General features: G+C 35.2%; 2 protein-coding genes and 2 pseudogenes across 2 annotated transcripts; 2 read left to right on the forward strand and 2 right to left on the reverse strand.

The window, feature by feature from the left end:
• The first annotated feature begins 5,356 nt into the window (after nucleotides 1–5,356).
• Nucleotides 5,357–6,025, forward strand: LOC136777276 (mitochondrial import inner membrane translocase subunit Tim17-A pseudogene; annotated as a pseudogene).
• A 4,875-nt stretch (nucleotides 6,026–10,900) lies between these two features.
• Nucleotides 10,901–20,384, reverse strand: LOC136777352 (V-type proton ATPase catalytic subunit A-like; annotated as a pseudogene).
• On the reverse strand, nucleotides 19,264–19,768 carry LOC136777277 (uncharacterized). The gene is made up of 3 exons (XM_066733444.1): nucleotides 19,708–19,768; nucleotides 19,557–19,622; nucleotides 19,264–19,454 (listed from the first exon to the last, which is right to left on the reverse strand). The coding sequence occupies exons 1-3, from the start codon at nucleotides 19,766–19,768 to the stop codon at nucleotides 19,264–19,266; spliced, it is 318 nt and encodes a 105-aa protein (XP_066589541.1).
• A 412-nt stretch (nucleotides 20,385–20,796) lies between the features above and the next one.
• Nucleotides 20,797–22,680, forward strand: LOC136777512 (uncharacterized). Its single transcript, XM_066733851.1, has 6 exons — nucleotides 20,797–20,977; nucleotides 21,167–21,235; nucleotides 21,323–21,403; nucleotides 21,491–21,532; nucleotides 21,612–22,053; nucleotides 22,125–22,680. Exons 1-5 carry the CDS (start codon nucleotides 20,860–20,862, stop codon nucleotides 21,830–21,832), a joined length of 531 nt encoding a protein of 176 aa, XP_066589948.1. The 5' UTR covers nucleotides 20,797–20,859; the 3' UTR covers nucleotides 21,833–22,053; nucleotides 22,125–22,680.
• The last annotated feature ends 1,474 nt before the right edge of the window (nucleotides 22,681–24,154 follow it).

Raw genomic sequence — 24,154 nt, forward strand, 5'->3', positions numbered from 1 at the left:
TAAAATCTGGTATAATAATTCAGGGTATACCGAGTTTATAAATTATGAATATTTAAGGAGAGTGGTAGTACGAGAGTGGGGATGAGTATTTTCCTATCTCGGCAAAAGCAATATAGCGTTCCGTCGGAGAGGATAGGAAGGAGGGACTCTCGGTGGGGTTCGAGATAGGCAGGTGGGTGGATGCTTAGGAAACAGGATGGTATATACACGATTGAGAAACGGTAGAATCTCTTTGAGAGGTGCAGCTCAAAGCTAATGGACCTCCTCTCTCTCTCTCTCTCTCTCTCTCTCTCTCTCTCTCTGTAGATCCTTGCCTCCATCCCCACTACCGCCCCTCTACATATATACTCCCATAAGGCTGATGACTCTAGGACGCGACACGACGCGTTCCTATTTACTTTAGCACCTCCCATCCCGCTTCTCGGAAGAATCAGGACGCACGACCTACGGAACAAGCATCTTCGAGCTAATCTCTCATGCTACTCGATTTGCAAATTCGTTATCTATATATATATATATATATATAGTCACGCGAAGCTTCGACCTTGAACAAGTAGTCGATTCGAAAAATACCTTCAGTTTCACGAGTAAATAGCTGAAACAAATGTTTTTTCCTTCCTCATTTTTAAAGGAAATTATTTGAATATGGTCCTTATAATAATATAAAAAAGACACGAGTAGGTATATAATCTTCTTAGGCTCGTCTATATCGATGATACTTGTACTTGGCAAGCGTACATAGGAGCTGGGTGGGGGTATGGTATCTTTGGCCGCGTATCATCCCTGCAAAGCCGCAGTAATGAGGGGCACAAGGGGTGCTTATTTCCTCACTGGCTCGACTCGTACACTACATACAATAATGATGGAGAGATCGCGCAAATGCTCTTTGCGGCCGCGAATGGGGTCGCCCGTGAAATATTCATTGGAACCCTCGACGCGTCCACGACGACATTTGCCACGCTGAAACGAAGCGCTGCGCCGGGCTTTGATCTTGGATTCAGCGTAAACCAGACGCACGCGCGCGCGCGCGCGCGCTCCATCCTCGCCAGCAGCATCGCGGCCAAACTGTGTGCTTGCCTATATATATATATATATACGTCAGTCATAAGCTCCTCTCATCTCGATTGGAATTTTCAAGTGGAAAAGGAATTTGGTTGAAAATTTTTCGCTCTCGAGCCTTTTTTACGATCCGGCAAGGACAGTATACATATATATATATATAAGTTGAGGCTCGTCTATAAATATATATATATGTGTGTACAAAGGTACGAGGAAGGAAGAGTGAAAGGGAAATGGAGCGGAAAGCGAACGGCGGGGGTGGCCACTCTGCGGGACTACATTGGTGTTTACAGCGCGCGGATAAGGTCCTTTGGGTTTAACGAGACATGGAAGGCTCTATTGGTGAGGAGGGGGGGGGGGGGATGGAGGGTGGCGATGGAGAAAATCGCACTTGGCCGAATTACGGTTGCTTTGTGGATCGAATGGGGCCCGTAAGGGGCGACAGCGCGAAAGGCCGGAACAAGATTTCGCTTTTGTGGCGCACTTGACGCTCGTCCTGAAATGGAGCGGAAGTCCTCGAGAGGAGAACGCGGTGGTGGTGGACGCAGGCATCACCTTCTTGATTCCACGAGGCTGCACACTGCGCCCTGCAGAACGGCGACGGTGGGGCCCGAAACGTGACCGTTTGGCCGAGTAACAGGATTAGCGCCGGATAGATTAGATTCGAGATATTTAGTGCCTTCTCCTCCCCCTCTCTTTCAGGCTGCTGCACAGCGTTCAAGAATGCCAGGATTTGCGCCAATATTTTGCCTGTTTAGCCTTTGTTGCCGGACAGTGGCCATTGTCCGCTCGGAGCGTTTAGAGCGTTTAGAGCGGGAGGCGTGGGGATCCAGGTCCACCCCAAAGTCCCTCTTTCTATCCTACACTCAACTCTCATTTATTCCATCCTCCGTCTCTCGGCTCTCGCCCACTACTCTACTCAATCCCCTTTCACTCCTCCTTTTTTAACACCTCCATCAAAGGCCTTTCCTCCTGCATTCTCACTCTCCAAAACCACTCGAGCCATGTTTTTTCTCTCAAGGCGAATCAAACAATTGCTCGATTCACAAACGAATTTCTCCTATATACGCATTATAGGTATATATATATATATATATATATATATATACACGATCATCGAAGCTTGGAATAATTATACTTTAATAGCATATATATAGACAATTGCTCGAGCAATGTCTTGACCAGTGGTTCTATACTTTTAATATATTTATATATAGTGTTATATGAATTATCAGTGTGGGTGGTATATATATATAGTTATAACACAGAATCGAGATTCTAAAGAGGATTTTACTTTTCGAGGTTTAGAGACAAATCGATTTATTTATTCATCGAGTGGAAGGACTCCGAGAGTCGTTGTTGCAGCAGATTTTCGTTTTGGGCAACTGGCCTGGCACTTGTCGTTGGGTACAAAGGGATAGCTGTGTTGGCGAAGAGTGTCAGGTTCGATGAGGATGAGATGGAAAATCCTATGGTGCACGGTGGAGCATGGGCCGGTCGTGCCACACCCCCGCGGTATGTCCAATTTTCATCAGCTTCTATTTACGTCTATACTCTCTCTCTCTCTCTCTCTCTCTCTCTCTCTCTCTCTCTCTCTCTCTCTCTCTCTCTCTCTCTCGTGCAGACGTTAAAGAGCGCCAACCGCGGCTCGTGCTGGAAGATCGAGCCCTCGTCTCTCGACTACACACCGAGTCTATTCCATGAACGTCGCTCGCGTTCCGTTCTAACCTCATAGGAAAATGGACGCAGCGTGCATAAATAGGCTCCAGTGGCTTTTAACTCTGTAGGCCGCACGCACGGGACAGCTGCTCGCTCATCGATAGTATCGATGTCACCGAAGCGAAGATTCAATAGGAAGATAACAGATCGTGTCCAACACGCTTCAGGATCTTTATCTCCTTCGTTAATTCTCCCCACCCTCTCTATATATCTACATACATCTATAATACCCGCTCAATCACCGTAGTTAATTATTATACGGGTACTCTTTCCATGCATTGTACGGTACGTTTACAATTGTCGAATCATTCCCATATTATACGTCGGGGTAAATGAGATCTACGTGTTGATATTTTCCTAAGGACGTTAGGAATGAAGTTTCGTAAAAGATAGTCCGAGCTGCGCTCCTTATTGTTATACAATAATTTATAGAGAGAGAGAGAGAGAGAGAGAGAGAGAGAGAGAGAGATAATTGCGAATAGTCTGAAACGTAGCTATGGAATTATGGGCGGCTGTCGCAACAATTCCACTGTTTTCATAGGCAGCCTTGATACTCGGCACAATGCCACTTGGCTTGCTAAACGGTATCGATGTAGCTACCTATCTCCTCTGGAATAATAATCCTATATATATATATACCGGATTTTTCACAATGGAAAATTTATCCGAGCACACCTTTGAGATTGTTTATACTGGTAGGTTCCGAGATTTTATTATTTCCTCCGTATTTTCAACAAAGCATATCGAATTGTCAATGAACAAATTTAATTGCAAATTTTTATCAATGATCCATCCGATGCAAGGATAAATTTGCTCCTGTATACAAACGCCATGCAACCATTGCGGGACGATAGATCCAACAATGTCGACTACGACGATGACAACGAACAGAATAAATAGAATATGAGCATCGTAAGTGAATAATAACATCGGAGAAGGGCTAGATACAGGAGGCTGCTTTACGCATGGGGTTAGCGCGGCGTTTAAGGCACCCATATTGGTCCCCTAGCCTCCGGCGACTCTTCCAATCCCTTGCTCATGTGGTAATTATTATTCAACCATTATACGATGATTAGCCGACGGTAGACACTGGTGTAGTCTGCTGTATAGTGGGTGTAATACGAGAAATAAGTGTGCAGTTTCATGGCGAGTTGGATATCCGGTGACAAACCGAATAAATCTATCGAATCTTACCGCGTATTTAGCGCCAAGCCTCCAACACATGTTCGCACATCTGTCTCTCTCCTCCTATCTCTCTCTCTCTATATATATATATATATATATATACACGGGTAGTCTGCTTTTCGCACAGAGACGCTCTATCAATATCGAGCTCCATGTTTCTCTCACTGTCGAATTTCTGAAACAAGTGGTTCATATGTGTTATAGAAAAATCGACATTATTTTCGAGAACAATGAATGGTGTAGATGCATGCACATTGCGTTTCATCTTGGATAATCTTTGCGATTGGCTCGATAAAGGAAACTGTACCGGTCGAGCCGCGTGAATATCGAGTTTGGTGCATGGAAGAAATGGCAAATTCGATCTATTTTTTATTTATTCAATTATCGCATTGCCTTGTCCCCCTCCAAGCCCGTTACGAGGTCTCGTTTAACCGATGCTCGCGCGATTCGCCAAGAGAAAATCTGTGCGTCTGTCTCTTAACTCAACACACTATAAAACTTTCCTTACCGATCCTTTGGTCCAGAGCTCGGAATCATTTGCACATTTTAGCTGTTTACTATAGTCACTAATAGGAAATCCCTATTAGTGACTATGGTAAACAACTGAAATGTGCAAATGATTCCAAGCTCTGGTTTGGTCCATGCAACGTTCGCCCGGTGCGTCCGGTAAACTGCGGTCCTGGCTCTAGGCTTCTCTACGTGTATCTCAGTCCAAATGGTGCAATATCGAGTAAGCCAACTGTTTGATAAAATGCAAATTGGGTTGGTATAGCTCGCCCTTCCCCCCCCCCCCCCCTACCGATTCTAATCCAATCTGCTTCCGCATGTATATTAAAGTATGGGACGAAAGCTAACATATATAGCCACGATGCCACGAGCGAGCTACATCATCATCTTGTTCGAAAGGACTCGACGAAAGGGCTGGCTGGAAATGGAGCTCTTAAGGGTGAACAACTACACACTTTTTCGCGCGGCCCAATATGGAGTTATGCACAACACTCCGATGCATCGCGTTTCCTTATTTGCCTCGCACAACCTCGCGAACCGCTCTCTGCTACGGTTTATGCAACACGTCACTTTCAACCTCTCGACAAACCCATTTCGTTTCAAATGCAATTCTCAAAACTCTCACCCCTCCCCCCCCCTCTCTTTCTCACCTTTTCTCATTCCCTTCCCCCCTTTAACCAAATGTATATTTGTATCTCCTATACATATATAGGCACTACATACATAACATGTGTGATGAACGATAAACTCTCGCGAGTAACTTCAAACGACAGGCAGTTAGTCTTTTTATACGACTTGTGTATGTTTCGAAAAATTGCTCTCGCGCGCGCGCTATTTTAGGTTATAAATACTAGAAAATTTGCAAATTTTTCAAACTTTTTAAACAATGGAATACATTCGCGAACCCTGTCCATGGAGAATCGTCGACGATTCTGGCGGAGCCTTTGCAATGGGTACAGCTGGGGGCACGATTTTTCAAGTGAGAGAGACGAAATTTTCAAAAATTATACGAGACAAACCATCGAGCGTTAAGAAACTACTCTTTCTCTCCTTCCGCAGAGTCTGATCGGTTTCAGAAACGCGCCGTCGGGTCTTGGCAGAAGATTCCTCAGCGGGCTGAATTTCACCAAGAAAAAAGTTCCTCAAATCGCTGGTAGCTTCGCAATCTGGGGCGGACTTTTCTCCGCGATCGAGTGTAGCCTCGCCTATTATCGCGACAAGGAGGACCCATGGAACCTCATAGCTAGCGGAGCTCTAACCAGTACAAATCTCTCTATACTACGTCACCGCATTATTACAGTACCATCACGAAAAAGAGTAAAATTCAGAGTTACTTGAAATGCACGAAAAAAAAGGTGGAATTCTGGCAGCCAGAAATGGAATTCCTGCAATGTTGGGCAGCGCTTTCGCAGGTGGGATTTTGTTGTCGATTATCGAGGTTGCCGGATTAGCGATAACTTACCTCAGCGGACAACAAGTTATCCAACAAACCTTGCTGGAGGAACCTGATATCAGTCTGGATACCATCAATCAACGAAAGAAATTGTCCGAATAATAAAGTGCTATTTTTGTCCTACAAAGGAGCGTTTTTTCAGTGGCTTTGAGAGTGAATTTTCAAAGGTGCATGACGATATAGGATAAGGTCAAGAGAGACCGAGTGTGGTCGTCTCTTTCCGCAGGTTCCGAGACGAGTTCAGTCGAGTGGCCCTTTCTCGACTGGTAGATCTTGAGAGATAGGGGGAGGGGGGGGGGGGGGGTCCGAACGCTCCCCTGCAACGATGGATGGAAAGATCATTTATTGGAAGGTGCTGGTAATGACTGTTTTGACAGCGGCTCGCGCGCTACACGCCATTGACAGTTCCGAAGAGGACCCGACGAGACTCGGCCTTTTGTTACCGCCTCGCGACAACCGATTGGAATCAATATTTACACTTAATCCTCGTGTAAGCTCTGGATTAGCAGGGCTTTGGTCCATACTCCTTGCCAAGCAACCCTTTCGATTTCTAGTCCCGACGCTTTCGACCCGAACCGACCCGGCCCTCTCTCGATCGCTCGTTCTTACCGTTACGACCGATTCTTCTCTCTTACACTTAATTCAACAACAGCCTCGACCGCACTGATCGCCAGACGTTGCGTTAATCTGCGAAATCCATTCAGGAATCAACCGAAACAAAACTTTCACGACAAACTTAATTATTCGCGTTATGTTTTTAATGGTGCGATAAAAATATGGAAAATCGTATGTATCGATTGATATATCTCTAAGAAATAGCGCAAGAAAATTTGGAAATGACCTGGATTTTATTGAATCGGTGCATGGTGAAAGAAATACAGTGTGTGAGAGAGAGAGAGAGAGAGAGAGAGAGAGTTTCACCTATCCGGCTGGGTAAGCTTTTTGAAGGGGTCCTTGAAGGGCGTGACTGCTCGATGGGTATTTACTATTTAGTTAGGGTGAGCACTGAACAACGACAATACACGCGGTCGAACGTTATTGTGTTCGAGTGAGCCACTGCTTCGTTGATTACGGTGGCGCGTGGTCCCGTAGAATCTTCTATAAACCGACCGACGGCGTGAATAATTCCAAATTGGATTATACAAAACCTAGCTGGGAATCCAGGAAATCTTTCGCTGGTCTTTCAAATCAAAACTTATTCGCTCCACTAACTCTTATTAATGCTCTTTCTCTCTCTCCTTTTTTCAAACATCCTAGAAACTTCAATTTTATCATAAAACCATGCATCCATCGTCTTTTTTCGACACTAGTTTTTCATTTTAACTAAAACAACAAATTATAAATCTATTTGTTCTTTTAAAGATTGTTATCAAATTCTGATGCCTTCGCAGCTCGTATTTCGGCGATGAAATCTAGCGTGTAAAAAAGCTAACCTCAAATATGGCGGGGACTAAAAGTAACGAAGTTGTTGCCTCTCTACTGAAAAGCAACCCATGGTGTGTTGTCGTAAGGGTCGTAAGTACGGCTGTGTTCCGTTATTGACTGTGAGTACGGAAAATCTACAGTTTATGCGACATTAAATATAGGTTTTCATACTCGAAGTGAATAGCGGAATACGGCCTAAAAGTCACATATTAACAAAATATTTATTTGCAAGAAAACAGATCGATGAAAAGTATATTAATTTAATGAAACGGGTTAAATTACATCTATGAATTTTTATTTGTCAGCATTTGTCAAATTGGATCATCTATATACAGTAGGAGGTCTAGGTTAAAGTAGAAGAATTATCAGAGTATACTAAGTTACATTGACAGTCAAGGGACTCAAGGGTTGAAGTATTTTGCTTTGTTAAATGGTCCTTTTATATCTCGTTGAAGGTTGCGTCTTAATCTTTCCATACGAAGGAAGAGAATTGCCTAAACAGTGATCCGTCGAATATGATAATTCATTCTAGCTGTGACCTTGAATCGACCAACATCGATTTACCAATGAATCATTATTTTGCAATGATTGTATTGCACGGGGCAAACATAAAAAAAAGTTAAATATAATTTGGTAAATTTATCTTATAGTTTATAAATTGGTAAATCTCATATTGTACATTCATGCAAGAATAGACATAATATAATTATTTATATTTTGATAATGTAGTTGTGAAATTGAATATTTGATAACGAAGTCTGTTTAGAAAATTAAATTTGCAGTTCTCCTGATTTTATCCGATCAAAATGTCTATTAGATTATTATTATACAGAGATTATTAATCCTGCATTGAATGTGAGTAATGTTCCCCATTGTGCTTTGCTCATTTTTATTATTTCTTTTAATAGATTTCCAGATCTAGTTATTTCTCCATATCTCATTTATCATATGCTGTAGTTAATGAATACTCAAGATTTATTTAGTCGCAATCGCTTTTCTACGTGTATCCAGGTTATATTTACAATACGGCTATGTTAATGGTGATGGAGATGATGACGCTAACGATATTCACTCGCGAAGGAATGATTTTCAAACAACACTGCACGCCCTGGAATTTTTAAATGCGTACTTTGCATGAGTCTATAAAAACGTTATTCTGTTATAAATAGTATTCAGTTAAATTCCTTGTTTATTTTATTTTAAAATAAAAATAATTAAATTTATATAGGCTGTATGAGAGTCTTCAAGTCATTCACATTTCACAATAAATAATCGTATTTTCAAATTTTATTAATATATTCCTATTTTTCAGGTGAGAGGGAGAGGATCATACCTATAAGTGGCAAAAATGCATGTCCAGTATCGATATAAATTCGATAACGAATCGACATAAATACTGCACCGATTTTTCTCTGGGTTGAAGTAAGCCAAACCGTCATTTCGAATTGAACCGTCGCGCCGTCCGAGGAGAACGTACACTGGCAAATAATTTTAATCGTTTTTTATTTGTTAAACTTATTTAATAATATTACGATTAAGGAAGAGCTGGCGCGTAAGACAAAGCTCCCAAGAAAGAGTCAAACGTAAACAACTTCCCATAGCTTAGATCCACATTAAGGTATAATAGCAGAGGAATTGGTTTTCAAATTGCATGATATCGTTATCCCGCGTTTTCGGTCAAAAAGGTGTTTAGGGATCCCGATAATATCTTTTGTATCACTATGCGAGAGCTTCATTTGTTATGTCGGGCTAGCGTATATACTTATAGAAGTTGTTTTATACATTCTCTTTAAGCAAATCTGAGAGGCAGTTATACTTACCCCATGCGTTTAAAAGGAATATATAAAACGTTTGCCTCTAATATGCTAGCTTTGCATGAGAGATCGAGCTACTTATATAGAGTTTTAAAACGATTTTATCATATGTGTTGATGCATTTTCAAATTTTTCAGTCAACGTAGGAGTGTCAATGAAATTTAAATGGGACTTAGCCTCTTCAAAATCTATAAGGGAAATTATTGATCTTGTTCCTTCGATTATCTACGTGCTTCATAAATTACGGAGATAAAAAAGATAAACTGAATATGCTTTTCTTTTTTCCAATTCTTTGTAGATAATACATAAACAAATTAAAAGAAATCCCGCGTTGTGCACGAAGCAACATTTCGTTATAAAGTTTCTTGTGAAAGGAGAAAAAATATCTATTCAAATTTTTACAAAATAACAAATGACTGGAGGAAGGATTGGATCACAACCCTACCATACTTTTGCGTGGCTTAACAATTTTTCTACAGAAAGGAGGAAATAGAAATTATAAGCCACAATCGTTACTCACGCACTAAAATAACCATGACCAAAGACAAGGCCCTTTGAATGAAATTAGCCAAATTGGTAGCTACGTATAAGTCCATCACTAAGAAGTTAGCTGTTATCAATAATATGTGCATAGATTACGTCTTTTCACAGTAATTTTGTAAATAATGGTATTTTGTAGAAACAATATTTCTGTTTACATCTACTATTGCGAGTAATTCCACATATGCGGAATAAATTACTAAATTGAAGGTATAACGTATAAAATTTGTACCTATATATATATTCAATATTTATTGTTAATACCAATGGAAGTAAAACCATAAAATTTTTTGAATATTTTAAATATTGAAGTGACTCGAAGGTAATGTTATTACTAATGTTATCAGTCTTTCTTGAAAATAAATTTTGTTACAATTTATTCCAACTGCAAAATTAAAATTCAATTTATAATTTGTAAATATGAATGGAGGCGTTTTAGTAGATCTTTTCTAGATTAGAGTAATGTGTGATTTATTCAATGTACAGTACGAAAGACTGACCTGAAATAGATGAAAAAATAAATGAAGGTCATAAGATAAAAACGTTTTTGATAACTTTAAATATCCTCCCAATTGCCAATTAAAAAAATCATTATTACTACTAATGAACAACATTGAAATCATTCTTAAAAGTTGTATTATATACAGAAAAATCTAAGTTTAACAACTTAACATAAATGATTCTAATTTTATTAATTATATATAATTTGATGTTTAGCCTTCGATGTACAAACCATCAATTTAAATTTTTAAATTTATTTACATCAACCAACTAAGTATATAAAAGTTAAAATTGTAAAAACGTTATTAAAAGTTGTACTGGTTGAAAGAAGTAAGTTATATAAACCAAATGCATATCGTTTTGTTACCGTCATATATAAGGTTTAGAGTACAAAATCAGTGATCTATTTTAATTCGTTGGATGCTGTGTAATTTTATGCATAAAAAAATTTAAACAACTAATTAGAAAAAATAAACACATTTAATTGAAAATAATCCAAAAATCAGCTTGTGGAACATGAATATTTTAATATAGAGGAGATGTTGAAAGTTCAAAATTGTTGATTATGATACTTTCAGTGGATTCTTTCTAGAAACGTAACATATAAAAAATGTTTAAAAATCAGGAGCGTTCATCTATATCAAAGTTACAAGCCTTCTGCCTCACTTTCGTGGAATATGGGTGTTGTAACTTGGGCGACATTTTAGAACGTTAAAATGTATGATTTTGCCTAATTTTTGTGATGCTGCAGATAATCACCAAACAAACAAATATAAAAAACGGCATGCATAAGTATCAAAGTTACCAATCACAGGCTTCACTTTCATGGAAAACCGGTATTTTAACTTGGAGGAAATGCTGAAAGCACAAAACGTTGATTTTCATGCTTTCGGTGGATGCTGTTCGGAAACGCTATATAAATATATCTGATAAAAGTCAGAGAATCTCAAAACCATTGCAACAACCAAATTACATTCGTCAGCAGCCTGGAACAAGAATATTTTCACTTATAAATTAATTAAATTGTGCAACCTCGTTGAATTTTCTGTTTGGCAAGCACTGCTGCATTAACGCCACATAATAAATTTCTCAAAAAATTCAGAGGGGCTTCTGGACATGGAATCTACCAATCCCATTCATCAGCAGTCTGGAACATGAGTATTTCCATTCTTGTAAATGTGTCAGCTCCTGAAAGTTCCCATGCAATGTTAGATGAATTATATCTTTTCTAATATCGGGTGGTAACCTATGTGAATTTTGTCACATTTTATCTATGTGGCGGACAGTAGCATTGTACTTACACGTGTGTGAAAAACAAGAATTTGGGTTTAATTTGTCGGACTACTGTGAGCTGAAAAATTCTATTTAAAAACATGACATTTAGGCGCCTATATGTTGGTGCGACAATTGAGTAGCGGAGAGGGAATGAGGAAACGCAGTGTACATTCGGCGAAAAAATAAAACCATCGGCTCCAGTTTCAGCTTGTCATTTTGTCCTCAGTAGCACAAATTCGGAAAAGCTTTTGTCGTAGAAATCGTCCACGACTCTTAAATATTTATTGTAGGAGATGAGCTATTTGATAGTGGGGAAGTGTTTGCGTCGCGCGAGCTTCTCCAAACCCTAGAAGACATGGACGATACCCTGAGCGGCACTGATAACAGAATCGGAAAAGTCACAACTGGAAGGCGATACGACTCCTACAAAACTTACTGACCCTTCATGATTTGGATTACCCAAACATTTTATTTAAAAGGATGGTAATATATTATATTTTTATAAACGATAATTTAACTTATTGTTACAAGATTAACCACTGGAAAAACTTGTTAGCGTCCAGCACGTTTGTAAAAGCTTACAAGACGAGCACCGACGACGTAAGCAGGATAGCTTAAAACGGCAGACAATTCAGCCAAACAACCTGATATTTCTCGAAGTGGAGTCAGCCATCATTGAAACATTGTTGTAGCCCATATCATGGAAGTATTTGAATAAAATGATACCTGAAAAAGGAAAAGAATTACTTTGATTTGTTCGAAAAACTCGTTACTTTCTTAGGTTGTTTTATCCGTATAATTCACCTGTGTAAATTGAAGTCTCATGAGCAGCAATAGGCATGTTGGAAGTATTTACAGCAAAGACCACTACGCTTCATGATAGACTCGGTAATGTCGTCAATTTTCACGCAGTCAACTTAGGGAAATCACGGAGTACTTCAGACTTTCGTTATCACGCTTTCCGCAACCGACGTTGATAATTACATCCCATTTGGAATACTTGGATAGGGCCTAAGAAATTAGTTTTTCCACAAACAAAAGCACCCGGAACGGCCGTAATACCATCTTATAAACACCTACAATAGTCATTGAATTTATTGTTTTATAGAACCATATTTTTCAATACTAATTAACATGTGCTTTATTCATTTACGGGAAGAGAGAATGCAGGACACGCTGTCCATTGAGTAATGGGTGATTGGCTGGTAATTTCTTAGTAACTGGTCTTGGCTGACATACAGGCCATATCTATAAATAATGAATCATTGAAATAAAAGTATTACATAAATTTTGCTGCATTGTTTATAAAAATTGTTACACAAAGCATCGTACATTTATGTCTCTCTCAATCGAATTCTGTTTCCAAAACTACGTCCTGTAAATAGAATGGATATAATTATATAATTATCAGCTTTTTAATGATTTTTGTTTCCAATTGTAAATACTTACATCAACAGTATAATAAAATTGCCTGCTGGTGCTTAGTAGGTTACAGTACCCTTATTTTTGAATGTTGAAAGTATCCTGTGCTGTACTATGTGTTCTCATGAACAATTCCAAAGAAATCAACACCAGTGACGTGGCTGCCACTTTTAACATTTGATAGATTTAATTTCCATGTTGTAGTACAGAACAAGTACGGCACATTAACGCTTTTTGTAATATAAATAAAGCCGGTGAGCTGATTGACGTCTTTGAGTGTACGCTGAATATTATCCAAGATGCTATCAAGAATACCAGGACACAATACAACAGACAAGGGATTTCCTGTACTAGTTGATCACTGGATCTACTATACAGTCACTCCACTGGTTTCCTTGTAAATCCATAATAAGTAAATAAGTATTTAGGTATAGGTTATGAGTTTTTATAAGAGATTGATTCATAATAACCAAAAGTATATTATTACCTTAATGGTAGCCATTACATCTAAACGATTAATCTCTCCTACTAATTCATAGTAACCCAATCGTACCACTTCCTACATATGTAGCTGAACTAGACATCTTTCCTGCTTTAACAACTAAAATAAAAAATAAAATATTACTTTAATAGTTAATTTTAAGAAATTGTATTGATACATGAATAAAAAAACGTTTATTAACAAGGTTTAAAAACTCCAAAGACATATCCAAACTTTTCTCCGGCGGCTGTTCGCGCCCACCCGCATTGCTGGGTAAGTTTAAACAGAATCACGATTTTCTTTTTAAGAAAGCGTTTTTATTCTATTTTAATATTCGTATAATCTTAAATGATTATAAATTACTAGATTCTGTATATTATATTAGAATAATAAGGACATTATGTATGTTGTTTACATTTATTCATTAGATTAATACATTATTTCTAAAAAGTGTCAAAAGCATGCAGATGACACTTTTTCTTTATGATTAATTGTAATATTACTAACCAAAAGATTACTATAGGAAAACGAACGGGTTAATTCTTAAGTGGCGTAACATACCACGATCGAGCAAACGAAGCTCTGTACTCGCTATTGATAAAAAGTGATACACATAGAGAAACGTATAAAGAGATTAAAGATAACGTGATAATCAAAGAAATTAGCTTGAACGAAAGCGTTCAATCAAAATAATTATTTTTATGCAGTTTTAATTATACTGCTTGGTACATAGATACACTGTGGATATACTGACATTTTATGTAAGCAATAAGCCCGTTGTCAATAATTCGCCAATTTTTACCGAAAAATTGAAAAAACTACTTAGAAAACCAAAATTAGTTTACCACGACATTGAAACATTTGACGATAGCTATGAGAAACATGCAGAAAGAAAGAACAGTTTGCTTTTCCCTCTACAATAGCTAGAATAAAGCATGCTTTTGGTGAGGCATTAGACAAACTCTCAAACCATTAGGATCTGCTGCTTGATCATCCTGATTTGGCCTAGTACTAGAAGGATTATGCAGTTCATATAATAACATAGCCTTTTCCATTTCTTCTACCTGCTTTAAATACATCAAATTCCTTTCCAATAATTTTTCATTTTTGCAATGCAACATATCTAAATTTGTATTATTTATAGTTGCCTATAAAAATGTTTTATTATGTCATCAGCCAATCTCAATGTAAGATAAATATATAGCATGTCACAATGCCACTGGATAAATTTTTGAGGATGATAGAGCACATAATTTTAAACATTTTTATTAACAAACATATGCTGGGAAACATCAAATTGTAAAATGAAAAAGAAATTAAAGTACTAAAAGTTTTGGATGTAACTAATTCTTGACCATTTTATTACATTCTTTTACAACTATAAGATCCGTTTATCAAGAGACACGGTAGTGTCTCGACGGCAAGTACATATAAAAGTAGATAATGACATGTCTATACCGCCGAGCACTACCGTGTAACTTATACAGCAAGTTTAGCCATCCCAATTTTCAAACTGATTTATTTCTATGGATGATCAATTGTCATGATTTAAGTAAAGCTTTACTTAAAATGGTTTTGAAAAACCTTTCATTTGAGCCCATAAACATTAAAATCAGTTCACGCAATCCAGAGATCTCATACTCTGTTAGCTATATATATGCCGAAGTTGAAATTCTTCTCCGTTCTTTCTTCCCGAGTTCTGTATGTCTCGGGCTGAAGTTGGCCGCTAAGGAAAGTGACGTCATTTTCACATCGCTTCCAAACTCAACGACGAAACTATAGTTGTGAACTTGCAAATAAATCGATGTAATCGATATAACTAATCCGGCGACTTGTTAACTGTCAATTGTAATATAAGGTTATATATATTTAATGCAGTGAGAATGTTCATTATCATGTTAGTGAATGAGTTTAATTTTTAAAATGGCAAATAAAATCGAATAATAATGACACAAGGAGTCGACAATTATTAGATAAGTATAACATTATATTTTACAATACAAGATGTTAGTATACTTTGTGAAATTTCTTTTTCAGATAAATTAAAATAGACCATTTCAATTTTCATTGCTGAGGATAGAGCTGACTAAATGAAGTAAGATTAACATTTACATATTTTCAACACTGCCAAGGAGAAGTATACATTCAACGTTTATGTGCATCGGTGATTATCAGGAGCATATTAGTTACAAGAAAGTGTTAAGGTATTTGAAAATCATATGCTAAACTTCTAGGTATCAAAATCATTAACAAAATGCATGTTCAACTTTCTTTTATCTTTAAACTTATGTGGAATTTAACTGACCGATAGGTTATATCATATATACAGTTAATTTTTCAGGTGACAATAAAACTCTTATTACTACGATTAAAGAAAAGTAGATGAATATTTGGTAATCGTTAAATAATATTCAATTATAATATAAAAAAGTATTAAAACCAAATATTTATCTATGCTTCCCACAATTCAGAGTAGAAAAAATTATTATTATCTCCAAAAAAATGTTCCAAATTTAATTTTTTATAAGTATAACATTGAATTTTATAATATAGTATGTAATATATTTTTTGGTACTTAGTGAGATTTTATTTTAGATTGAATTATAATAATGTGTTTATTGTGTCACATTGTGCAGGCTAGAGCTGTAATATTAACTAAAAGCAGTCAGAAATGATACCAGTATGCCATAGAAAGAGCCATAATGCAAAATTAATGTTGAGAGTTAAACCTTAGGAAAAGGTGGAGAAATTAAAAAAATTGGAAGCCAATTAATGATAATGAAAGGCTTGTAGGTGATTTTGGGCATAAATTCTTTGAAATACATAAGTCAATTAAATAATAAATACAATGATAACATCATCTCGAAATGAAACAATGAAAAGAAATCAGCAATTTAATATTTTCCATGCGATAGAATATACAGTGAATAAATTTGGGAAACTGAAAGCAGTATATCTGAAAAAGAGAGGCTCCATTGCATTAATTTGTGTATTTTTCAGTTTATATTAATGAAAACAAAATACAAATGGCACTAATTTGTTTAAAGAAGAGTCCTGATTCATAGTTGATATTGGGAATAACAGTTAAGAAAACGGTAGATAAAGGGATGAATTTTCTAAGCAAATCCTTTGAAAGCGAAGGGCTTGTAGGTCATTTTGGGCATAAAATTTTAGAAATATAAATCAAATAGTTAATGAAAACTATAACAATATCATATAGATCTGTAAATATGAAAAGAATTCATGATTGCAATATTTTACATGTGATGGGTCATACAGTGATTAAATTTAGGAAGCTGAAAGCTGTACATCTAAAAAGAGAGGATTCCATTGCATTAATTGGTGTATTTCCTAGTTTATATTAATGAAAGGGAAATATAAATGGCACTAGTGTGCTGGAGAAAGTGGCATAATGCAAAGCTGATATTGAGAGTGACAGCTAAGAAAAAAGTGGAAAAATGAGTCAAGTCATAAGAAAATCCTTGAGATTGAAGGGCTTGCAGGTGATTTTAGGTATACAATTATGGATTTAGAAATCATATAGTTGATGAAATTTATAATAAAATCATGTAGATGTGTAAATATGAAGAGATTTCATGATTTCAATATTTCACATGTAATAGAGTATACAGTGTGTAAATTCAGGAAACTGAAAGCAGTATACCTAAAAAACATAGGCTTCCATTGCATTAACTGATATATATTTTACAGTTTATATTAATCAAAAGAATATATAAATGGCACTAGTTTACCAAAGAAAGAGCCATAATAAAAAATTGATAGTGAGAGTAACACTTAAGAAAAAGGTGGATTTAGAGGTAAATTTAGAAGCAAATTTTTGAAAGCGAAAAGCTTTAAGGTGATTTTGGGTATAAAATGTTGGAAATATAATTCAAATAGTCACTGAATACTGTGTTTAAAGCCTCTAAAAGTGTAATTATGATAAGAATCCATCATTGTAATATTTTGTATTTTATTTAATAGATTAATAAATTAATATTATGAACTAAAGCTTTACATTATGGATTTATGAGGACATTGGAAAATGTTTTGTTATTTTGAATTAGTTAAAACAATTGTTTAGTTTTAATTCCTATATTCTTACAAAACGTTATAAGATCCCACAAAAAACAAGCTTTGCTTGTAAAAAAAGGACGGCAAGTACATAAGTCGTCTCCAGCATGATTAATACAGTAATATAAAATAATTTAATTTAAAAAAATAGTGAAATCCTAATGTTAGGCAAGTATAAATTTTACCATGGCGAAAATTGAAATTTGGAAAAAAGTAAATAGTAACCCAAAAATTACTTGCCCGGCCCGTTGTATACAATCGTAATAAATAGCCGCATTTTTAACTTACGAGAAGCAACGCTTATATTGCAAGATAGCGACTTACGCATGAATATTACGGGCCCGGCAAGTAATTTTTGTGTTACTATTTACTTTTTTTCCAAATTTCAATTTTCACCATGGTAAAATTTATACTTGCTTAACATTAGGATTTCACTATTTTTTTAAATTAAATTATTTTATATTACTATATTAATCTTGCTGGAGACGACTTATGTACTTCCCGTCCTTTTTTTACAAGCGAAGCTTGTTTTTTGTGGGATAATTAAGTTATAGTAACACCCACTTACACATAAGAATTTTCTAATGTTTAGAACTAAAACTGATGAAGATTTTATTCACATTACAACCATAATAACATTATAAACATTATATTTTTAAAAATATAATTTAATGTTTATCCTCCTGAGTTTATTATGGAAATTTATTTAAATTTAAAAAAGTCTCTACTTACCCTTTAAAATTTTTCTAGTCGTTGTGGCACTTTGTGTAAATTAGATTTTGTTTACATCTGTTTTAACCAATTATGCCTAAAATTTATCTAACTGATCTTGCAACAGAGCCTGCATCTGAGCTTCAACTGGATTAATATTGTCCACATAAATTTCTTGCTTGGCAAATGGTTCTACAATTTTTGACTTGTTCTCTAAATCTAAGTAATAAATTGTTCACAATTAAAAATATATTATGCATTCTAAGTTTATTGAATAAACAAAAATCTTAATTACAGAATATAGTCTTATAGCAGAAGCAAGTCTTCCTAGTTCTATAATATCTTTGCTATGTTTATTTTCTGTTTTGTGCTCAGGATTACTAAGTTCTGAATTTTCAGATTCAGCAATTTTACACATTTCATAACTAGAATCACTTTGATTCTCATTTTTATTTCATTCATAAGTTTTACTTGTATCAGTACTAGAAGATAGCTTTGCATCCTTTATTTTCTTCTTTGTAAAATCATGGGCAATATTTTGTCGTTTACCAGAGTTTGTACCTGAGTTACTAGTGTCACCTATAAAACAAAAGATTAATAAATCAATTTTTTATCACTAACTTTCTATATTAATAAAAACAAGCCATTATTGCTTTCTGTATACTCCTCATACCTATCATCAGATTCATCTCTGTCAGTGTAAACTAATTTTTGTCCATTATGTCGTTTTTTAAAATCTTCAATTAAAATTGGCAACTTATCAACAACAGGCTTAGAGGTGAAAAAAAAATTGTTAGTATTCACACAGTATCTATGTACCAAGCAGTACAACTAAAATTTTGCATAAACACAATTATTTTGAGTCCACATTTTCATTTGAGTTAGTTTCTTCTTATAATTATCACATTATCTTTAATCTCTTCACACATTTCCCCTTGAGTATCATTATCAATATTGAGTATAGAGCTTTGTTTGGTTAATCATGGCATGCTACACCAATTAGTAAACGATCAAATTATTCACCTTGGTTTGTTTTTATCACAAAAATCATTCATCAAAAGATGAAATCGCACTGATCTCATCATATCCAGTAGACTTTAGCGACTAGCCATGTATTGTAGGAAGCAATACTCTGTTATTTGGTTCCAAGGCCATGCAACTGTATTATAAATTATCAAAGATTTGGTCCCAAGTCCTCTATAGCCATTCATAGCCACCAAAATATTCTTTTGCTCTTCCTCATTTGCAAATCTTATAAATCCATAACCTTTGCTACAGCCAGAACTATCTAAAATAACTTTTCAAGTCTTTATAGAACTATATTTAGCAGTGATCGCTCTATAAAATGAATAATAATTCACATCTGTAGGTAAATCTCCTACCCAGATACTGAATTCCTTATCAGCACCAGGTTTACCTTTACTACTGGCATGATTTAATCCAAATCTATAATTGGCTAAAACAATGAAAATAACATGGAGTGTATAAGAAGTAAGGGATGCGATAAATTGTAAAGAGTAATAACATAGTTAGGAATTTACTTACAATATTGGAACCAGGAATAGCTTTGCTATTTAACTTATGCATAGCATGCAGAGCCATTTTATTTTTTGGGAAATGTATAAAACAATAGCCTGTTGGTTCACCGGTATATCTATTTCCCTCTCTCTCTCTCTCTCTCTCATTACTTTAACCAATTGAGGTTGTTCTTCTCTCACTTTGGGCGTATTCCACTTAAGGCCAATAACGCCCACAATATATAATACATGTAACGTGAACTATTACATTATGAGACATTATGAGCGTTTTGGACCTTAAGTGGAATACGCCCTTTGTGAAATGCATTCATAATAAAAAAACTTTCTGTCATGGCTCCAACTAAAACATTAGAACATTGATGCTACGGTGATAATTAACAACAATTAACAATTTTGTATTTTTATGTTAATACTACTTACACCCACTTACACCACTCATCCTCAACTTACACTGGACACAACTGCAACTTGCAACTTGCAAGTCCATAAATACAGGTTCGAGACTTGTCACTCGGGCCTGCTCGGGGCCTCGGGCCAGCTCGGGGCGCTCGGGCCCAAAATAGTACTACGCTATAGGATATGTCGCTTTTGGGTACTACGGTAGTACCGAAAGTACTACACTTGGCAACCTTGAGTCCCGAGGCAATCCCCACTCCCCAGCAATCCCTACCACCGGCAGCGTTGCCAAGTCCGCCATCTTGAATAGTACTACGCTCTATAGTAAGTGAATTTTGATATAAGGAATGCAGACTGCACATGGGTAGCATTCAGCAGAGACAAATGTTGAGGGAGCGGTGTATGTTATTGGCTATTACTCTTAGATCCTATAATTTTATCCAATAGAAGTAGAAGTTTAAAAAGAAATCTGGTAACGTTACTGAGCTGCTACCTCTGCTGAATGCTACCATGGACTGCACAAAGGGTGTGTTTCAAAATTCGCTGGCAACGCTAGTAGCGCTGTAAGTATTGCCATAAATCGTTCCAAAATTACTATTAGTGGACTAGGAAAGCACTACTACGTCATCAAAACGTAATAGATTTGCACGTCATTTCCCCTGCTACCATTACTGCAGCCAACTGCAGCTTAAGAGGTAGTGTAGCGATAGCATTACGTAATAAGTTGTGCACAATTTCCTGATATTCTTAAAAAATAAAATGTCTGCCATCCCTACGAATATTTCAAATTTAGAAGAAATTATACTTGTCGATAATGAGGATAATAAAACTTATAAAATAAACTTATCCACAATAGAAGCTAATCGTGCAAGAAATGGTAAATATACTGTTTTTAATGTTTTAATTAAATAATTTTTCAAGTAAAAGCAGATTAAGACACTATTAAATGTTTTTATAATTAGTATTTTCGTTTTAAATTTATATAGTTTGAGTATAAAATTTTATTCATTCTTTTCATAATTAGTTTTGTATAAGTTAATTTATAATTAAAATTTCTTATTAACAGATTTAGAATATGCCTACAAAATATTGCAGCAGGTTAAAATAATTGAAGAAAATAACGGATCTAAAAAAGGTAGAAATAATTTATCAAATGTTTTATAATAATTTAAAGTCCTAAAATCGAATTTAATCTATATAATTTATTAACATATTTTATTAGAAAATGTAAAACCTGGAACTTCCAAATCAAGCGTGATTAACTGTGATAATCTTGTCAATGAAGAACGCTTAGAATCTGAAGGTATTTTATGCAGTTTATTCAAAATTAGTTAATATAATAAAACTAAAAATATATATATGAAAACAAAGTAATTATATTATTTTGAAGATGAGGATGATCCAAAAGAGCCGGAAGTTATGGAACAAAAAGGTAATTTTTAAATAGACTGCTTGCACTAATTAGTTGGCATAGTAATGAATTATTAATGTTTAATGAAACTTAAATTTAGAAACGGACTTACATATTTGGACCAAACAAGAAACTCTACTCTTAATTGATCTATATAAGAAAAATGAAGCTAATTTTAATTCACCTAAATGCCGGACAAAACAAATTTGGAAAAATATTTCTAAAGAATTGCTGGATACTCATGGTTACAGCATACCTTGGTTTAAGTGTACGACCAAATTTAATACATTGAAGCGTACATATAGAGACCGTGCACACTAACACAATGACAGTGAGATAAGATTGTATATTGGTGTATATGCATACTATCAGCGCAAACTATCGGTCAATTTTCTCAGGTTTTGAGTGTAATTTATTTATACGTATACAGTTATACATTGACACTTCGCTATCATTGTATTGGTGTGCACGGTCTCTATAAATCTATTTTAGACAGCAATAATAAAACGGGCAATAACAGGAAAACTTGGGATTATTATGAGGTAGGTACTATTTTTACTGTGAAATTTAAATAAAACAAAACACCAAATAAAGTAGTTAATTTTTTGTATAGATTATGCATGAAATTTTCTTCAAAAAACCCATTGTATCACCACTGTCTGAGGCAGGCAGTGCAGTTACTACAAGTGACACTGACAATGAGAAAACAATAGCATATTCTTCGCATAAAAAAACTAAAAAGGAAGACAGAAGGCTATCACCATACTTGAAAGAATTAATGATTCATAGAAATGAGAAAGAAAAAGCCAGACGAATATTCATGAAGAGAAAATGAAAGCATTCCAAAGATTTCAAGATATATTACAAGATATTGCGAAGAAAGAAAATTAAATAGACTATTATCTAAAGTACGATTAAGACATCTGTGATATGTTACATACTATTGCCTAATCATTTCTTCTAGTTTCTTGTTATTTATATTAAGGTTTGAATGATACGAATAATTAAGTTTTGTTACGAAGTAGTTATTTTAATGTGTTAAACAGATATATACAGGGTGTTTTTCTAACGGCGGCATATAGGAGATTCGTGTTAGTTGACTATAGCGCTCAGGATGATGGTATCTAAGAGCGCTGATTGGTCAATATCATGTAGTGCCAACATGAAATGGTCCGTTACCAATAGATGAATAAGAAAAATGAGACCCATCCGCCATTTTGGAGTGGAGAAGTGTTTACATGCTAGTTGTAGCAGAAAGAGGTATAAAATAGAAAAGTGTCAAATATAGTGAGGTTACTAAAGTAAAAATAGAAAATAATGAATGGAAAGTTCGAATATTCTTACTTTCCATTCATTATTTTCTATTTTTACTTTAGTAACCTCACTATTTGACACTTTTCCATTTTATACCTCTTTCTGCTACAACTAGCATGTAAACACTTCTCCACTCCAAAATGGCGGATGGGTCTCATTTTTCTTATTCATCTATTGGTAACGGACCATTTCATGTTGGCACTACATGATATTGACCAATCAGCGCTCTCAGATACCATCATCCTGAGCGCTATAGTCAACTAACACGAATCTCCTATATGCCGCCGTTAGAAAAACACCCTAATTACTTTATAACATATATATTCAATATGTTTGCAAAGATTGAAATCTTTTTTACGTTTTAGTTGTGATTACTATTAATATAATGTATTAAATCTCTTAATTGTGTTCCTCAAACTATTTGTTAGCAAATTGCTGGTGATAAAAGAATAAAATTAAATAAATATAGATTAAAAATAAAATTAAAGAGTCATTTTAATAACATCATCATAAATTAATTATAAATTTGATACATAATTGAATTCCTTTTATTAATGCCCAGTGTCCTGTTTTCATTAGACATTTCAATATTAGAATTTAATGAATCAGTATTTTCCTGTAAAATAGTAGAGAATTCTAATACATCATTATTTAACAAGCATATATTATGTAGAATACAACACGTAGCAATATATCTAGGTATAAGGTCTGTCCGTCGTATAGGGAGGGTATCCAAAATACTTCGAAAACGGCATTTTAACAGACCTATACATCGTTCAATAACCATCCTGCTAGATGATAATTTAGTATTAAAATTTATTTGCATATCTGACAAATGGCCATTGTCTTTAAAAGGAACTATTAAATATTTATTTATTGCGTACGCAGCATCTCCAATTATATGAGTATCATTTGGAAAATTTTGTTCGGTTGCACGCATGTCATGTAGTGACCCAGGTTGACCTTTTAGCAATGTATTATTTCCATTTTGTGATTACAAATCAACTGCAAATGAAATGAAGTTATAATAATTATATACATAACGTTAATGTCATACATTTAACATAAGTGAACAATTTTCATTGTATAATTATATGTATATAGTAACCTGTAATTGTATTGAAGTATAACCCTTTCTATTGATATAGCTTTCTGGATATGATTTGGGTGCTACAATTTTAACATGCGTCCCGTCAATTGCTCCAGCTACACCTGGAAAATTATATTTATTTTTAATATATGTTTCTGTAATTTTCACTTCCTCTGCATTTGGCCACTTAATATAACATTGGATACGTTGATACAAGGCATTAGTAACCTTTCTAACAC

The sequence above is a fragment of the Prorops nasuta genome, unplaced genomic scaffold, assembly GCF_024137725.1.
Source record: "Prorops nasuta isolate Cenicafe-Biocafe unplaced genomic scaffold, Cenicafe_Pnas_1.2 PNAS00011, whole genome shotgun sequence".
In the NCBI taxonomy this organism is placed as follows: domain Eukaryota; kingdom Metazoa; phylum Arthropoda; class Insecta; order Hymenoptera; family Bethylidae; genus Prorops; species Prorops nasuta.